Source organism: Selaginella moellendorffii, unplaced genomic scaffold (genome assembly GCF_000143415.4).
Source record: "Selaginella moellendorffii unplaced genomic scaffold, v1.0 SELMOscaffold_141, whole genome shotgun sequence".
NCBI lineage: Eukaryota > Viridiplantae > Streptophyta > Lycopodiopsida > Selaginellales > Selaginellaceae > Selaginella > Selaginella moellendorffii.
The window spans coordinates 118,910-124,150 of record NW_003314402.1 but is presented as its reverse complement, the minus strand read 5'-3'; the positions used below and the strand labels follow the sequence as shown (position 1 = coordinate 124,150).

Genomic DNA, 5,241 nt, shown 5'->3' with positions numbered 1-5,241 from the left:
CCTTTATGAATATCATCCACCACCTCTTTGACATACGCCGTCGAAGGCACCTGGGAGGAATTCTTAGGTCCGCAAAGTCTTCAGTATCGCCACGGCTGCGTGATGAAGAAAACGTCAGGAACTTCAGACATAAGAGGATGCATTTTCTACCTCAGAACAAGAAAAGGATGATCACAAGCTTGCCGTAATCGAAGTAGCAGTTCGAGGATCGAGGCATAGTTATGGAGAACTTTACCTTGTTCAACGAACTGATCGAATTTTACCTGATCACAAACGCAAAAACGTGTTCAGAAAAAAGAGAAAATAAAAGAAAGAGAAGTTCTTCATGCCTTAGATCTGTTCTAAAGGGCATCATAAAAATCACGTTCAGGCTCAGATAGTTTGCATTCAATAACCTCACATTGAGCCGGTTGGAGAACAAGAATTGGTCTGTGAATCCAACTTGTGAGTGAATACAAGACAAGGCACGGTGCAAAGAAAAAAATGCTTACCTTCCTTCTCTATCAGTTGAATCTTTTGTTCTTCGAAGCATTAACGGCTTCAAGATAGCTTGCAGAAGCTTCAATCCGCGCTCATCCCCCTCCTCGTAAGGCTTCTGACTTGTTGATATAAACTCTGCAAGCACATCATATACATAACGTCTCTGGTAAACACAGAAAACTCTACCTCAAATGGAGAACTATGCTGCTCATAAGAGAAAGAGCCTCTGGTGCCATTTTGCACTTCCCAAAGGTATCAAACACTTGGCCCAGTCGGCTGGAAGCCGTCCTCTCTGTGAGCAAATGGTTAGAATTAAAACGAAGAAACAAGTCAAGTGAAACGTACCTCTCCTGAAGCTTTTGTCAAGAACCTTACAATGTCGGAGCTCGCTTTTGGCCGAACCTTCTTGTGCTCAAAGAACTTCTTCTTACTTTCGGCTTCAGGCTTGGGAAAACTGAAGGAAATGAACTCGCCAACACGAATCCGAGCTGGAGCTTCATTCCTCTGAGGATGTGGATTTGAGTGGAATTTCAAGCCTACACAAGCTAAGACATTTAGAGCTAAGTCTCTACAATGCAACAATAAAAATACCTCACAATGAGGAGTTAGCTAGCCTACACAAGCTAAGACATTTAGAGCTAGACCTCCACAATGCAACAATAAAAATACCTCACAGCCTTGGTGCACTAGTGGACATTGAGACACTGCAGTTGCGGGCAAAGAGCATGGACTTCGCCGATTTCACCGACCCATGGCTACTTGTCAATCTAAGACGATGTGACGTTAGGGTGGAATCGACTATCAAACTTGACTGGAAGCGAATGTTTAAGAATTCCAAACAGCTTCAGCACTTTTCAATTGACGGGGTACAAGATGGTGAAAACAATGCCGAAAGCCATGAATGGCCACAGCTACAATTTTTAACGATCAGAAACAATGAGACAATGAAAGACCTGTCCTGGTTAAAGGGCTTTCAACGGCTACGAGAACTTCACCTAGACTTCAGTGGTATCCAGTTCTTCAGTCTGGATGGATCGTTCCAATGCCTCGAATGGCTGGAGCTTCGAAATCTGCACATTGCACAGTCGGAGTTCAAGGATGATTTGGCAGCAAGTCTTCCAAACCTGAAGACCTTAACATTCAATCTGGCTCCTGATAATACATGGGAGCATTTGCCTCTCTTTGTGACACAACTCCCCAATGACCTTAATTTGCTGGATGTACAAGGTTACATGACGAGACTCTTGATGCCAACCGAGAGATCACAGCTAAAGGTGGAACGGTTCACATTATCTTTGCGGAAGGGCTGTATGAGGCAGCTCCCCAATGATTTCTTTGAGCCAACAGACCAGATGACTCTTTTAAGATTGGTGCACTTGTCTGGGATTGAAGATATTCCATCATCCGTTGCATCCCTTCCAGGATTGGAAACACTTGTGCTCTCTGATCATGATGATGTAGTGTGGCGCCAATTGAGTTCAGACAATCACGGCCTTGGCTTATTTCCCAGGCTCAAAGTCGTATACTGCCCAAAAGGTACGAAAGTTCCACCATGGCTTGAGGAGCGGCCGGATCTCCAGATAATCTTCTGGGCTTAAACCTTGCTCCTTCAGTGGACATCGATTGGGTTCTCGATCTGCGCAAATGCTACACTATTTTGCATCACTCAAAAAACAAAAACAGAGATTTCCAAGCCGTCAGCAGCGTTTGGAGAAGACACAGTTTCTGTTTTTCTTACAAATCGTATTCTCAGGATATTACTTTACTCTCGTGGTTTTGAGTATTTTAAAATCTGGTGTATAGAGTAAATGGTAAAACATGGAAAACATAACAATATTAAGAATATGCATATGCATACCTTTAGTTCTTCAGAGGTCCTGAAACGGTTCTCCTTCGGCTGTAACCAGAGATACAAACACATGAAAATAGTAAAACTGTGGAGCTTTACCCTCACGACGGTGACCGTCAATTTGTAGCTCCTCGAGATCTAGAGAGGTCGTCACGCCTTCTCCTTCCAAAGCATCTAGATTATGGAGCCTTTGTTTGGACTCCTCAAAAGCCGCGCCAACGGAAGAGTTTTGCATACTTCCCGATGGCAAGCCTAGACGTTCAAGTTGAGATGCCAAAGACCGTGCCTTTGCAACCTTGTAGTCCGGTTTTTTCTCCGCTGGAAATGCTGCCTTTGAGTCGGCCTGTTTTATCCTCCATTGCTGTTAGCATTCGACTAAGATGGATGCCTGTTTGGCTATGATTGTCCACCTGGGATTTCTCCAACATTTTCTAAAGTTTCATTCATTGGAAAGAAGGTTACAAGCAGCCTTTTGTCCGACATTCATGTGCGAGATGTCTTGCTTCTCGATAGATGTCATGGAATTTCTGGTGCGGATGTCAGTCTTATTATAGATCACATCCAAAATGTCAAGGTATTGAGCTTCAATGGAAGCTCTATCCGTTCTATTCCAGAGAGCATATCCAAGCTGAGAAACCTTCAAGTGCTTGACGTTCGATCCTTCGATGATGTGCCTCAATTGCCAGATGCGCTCTTCAGCTTGACATCACTGAAGGTTTTGAAATGCGATGAGATCACAAAATTCAACTTTGCATTACTGCCCCAATTATTCAACTTGGAAGAGCTGGAGCTTCATTCCGGTAAGGAGTTAGCTGTGGATTTGAGTGGAATTTCAAGCCTACACAAGCTAAGACATTTAAAGCTAAACCTCTTCAATAATGCAACAATAAAAATACCTCACAGCCTTGGTGCACTAGAGGACATTGAGACACTGGAGTTGCAGGCAAAGAGCATGGACTTTGCCGATTTCACCGGCCTGTGGCAACTTGTCAATCTAAGACAATGTCACATTAGGGTGGAATCGACTATCAAACTTGACTGGAAACGAATGTTTAAGAATTCCAAACAGCTTCAGAACTTTACCATTTATGGGGTACAAGACGGTGAAAACAATGCCGAAAGCCTCGAATGGCTGCAGCTACAATTTTTATCCATCACAAACAATGAGACAATGAAAGACCTGTCTTGGTTAAAGGGCTTTCAACGGCTACGAAAACTTGACCTAGACTGCAGTGGTATCCAGTTCTTCAGTCTGGATGGATTGTTCCCATGCCTCGAACATCTGGAGCTTCGAAATCTGCGCATTGCACAGTCGGAGTTCAAGGATGATTTGGCAGCAAGTCTTCCAAATCTGAAGAGGTTAACATTCGTTGTGGCTCTTGATAATACATGGGAGCATTTGCCTCTCTTTGTGACACAACTCCCCAAAGACCTTGATGGACTGAGAGTAGAAGGTTACATGAGGAGACTCTTGATGCCAACCGAGAGATCACAGCTGAAGGTGAAACGGTTCACATTATCTTTGCGGAAGGGCTGTATGAGGCAGCTCCCCAATGATTTCTTTGAGCCAACAGACCAGATGACTCTTTTAAGATGGGCGCACTTGATGGGGATCGAAAATATTCCATCATCCATTGCATCCCTTCCAGGATTGGAGATGCTTGGGCTCTATGATCATGATGATGTAGTGTGGCCCCAATTGAGTTCAGACAATCACGGCCTTGGCTTATTTCCAAGGCTCAAAGTCCTACGCTGCCGAAAAGGTACGAAAGTTCCACCATGGCTTGAGGAGCGGCCGGATCTCCAGATAAACTTCAGGGATGATATAGTTACGAAAGTTCCACCATGGCTTGAATCTTCGAAGGTTTACTAGCGCCTGTATATCTCGAGATCCGGCCGCTCCCTGCGCAAATGCTACACTATTTTGCATCACAAGTAGATCATCAAAAAACAAAAACAGAGATTTCCAAGAGTATTTTAAAACCTGGTGTATAGAGTAAATGGTAAAACATGGAAAACATAACAATATTAAAAATATGCATATGCATACCTTTAGTTCTTCTTCAGAGGTCCTTTTTTCGAGATCAATGATTGCTTTGGTTTGTGCCACATTCCCCATTTTGGGACGATGAAATTGGCGGCTGGATAAGACAATGAAAGGGTTGCACAGCTTCGCTGCCAAGGATTGGAAACTCTTGTGATGCAGTGTCAATCACAGCCTTAGCTTATTTTCCACCCAGACTTGTGAAATCTAGAAAACAGACTTGTGAAATCTAGAAAAACTAGGCATGTTGCGACCCAATTCTCGTCTACTAGCAATCCATTAGAAACGAAGAAAATTTAATAATACACAAACACAAGAATTTGCGTACTACTAGTAGTAACTAGATACAAGATCGAAGAAGAAAAGTTATTTCGTAGTGAAAAAATAAAAAAACGACTGGGAAATTGAGAAGGGAAAAAAATCCAAGGCCAACGAGCGAAAGGAGAGAGTAAAAAGAAAAAGAAAGAAAAAAAACCATATAAAATGAAAGCGAAAACACTTATCGATAGAGGGACAGTAGTAGTAGATCAATTGTTATTTGTAATGTCGATCGTCTCTGGAAGATAGCTGCCAGAAGTTAAATGTGAGCTTGAAACATCACAAGAAGAAACAAGCAAAACTTACAAGTCTTCCTCGGGTTCGCTCCTCAAGGCATTCTTGGCAATGCATTGAAACGCAGCCTCCACGTTGTAGTCTTCCTTGGCAGACGCCTCAAAGTATAGAATGTTTTCCTTGGGAAGCACACCAGGCCTTGGCTTTATTCTCGGAAACCTGGACACACAAGCTTTAAAGTGAGGCAAGAGATGAAACAAAAGAGCTCACCACTCTACTGTTCTCTCCATCGACATCGACCCTGTTGCCAAGAACA

The 5,241-nt window shown here is 43.2% G+C and overlaps 1 protein-coding gene and 1 long non-coding RNA gene across 2 annotated transcripts; one reads left to right on the top strand and one right to left on the bottom strand.

Moving 5' to 3' along the window:
* Positions 1–2,150: 2,150 nt before the first annotated feature.
* LOC112343282 lies at positions 2,151–2,403 on the bottom strand. The gene is made up of 2 exons (XR_002991216.1): positions 2,339–2,403; positions 2,151–2,272 (listed from the first exon to the last, which is right to left on the bottom strand). It is a non-coding gene; the product is annotated as an uncharacterized LOC112343282 (long non-coding RNA).
* A 169-nt stretch (positions 2,404–2,572) lies between these two features.
* Positions 2,573–4,202, top strand: LOC112343288 (adenylate cyclase-like). The gene is made up of 2 exons (XM_024666463.1): positions 2,573–2,627; positions 2,710–4,202. The coding sequence occupies exons 1-2, from the start codon at positions 2,573–2,575 to the stop codon at positions 4,200–4,202; spliced, it is 1,548 nt and encodes a 515-aa protein (XP_024522231.1).
* Positions 4,203–5,241: the final 1,039 nt, after the last annotated feature.

What these genes read in the sequence shown, in the direction of transcription:
- LOC112343288 (XM_024666463.1), top strand. Translation starts at nt 2,573, where the DNA reads ATGGCAAGCCTAGACGTTCAAGTTGAGATGCCAAAGACCGTGCCTTTG. An exon ending in GACCGTGCCTTTGCAACCTT is followed by an intron (nt 2,628 to 2,709) that starts GTAGTCCGGTTT and finishes CATTCGACTAAG; the next exon opens with ATGGATGCCTGTTTGGCTAT.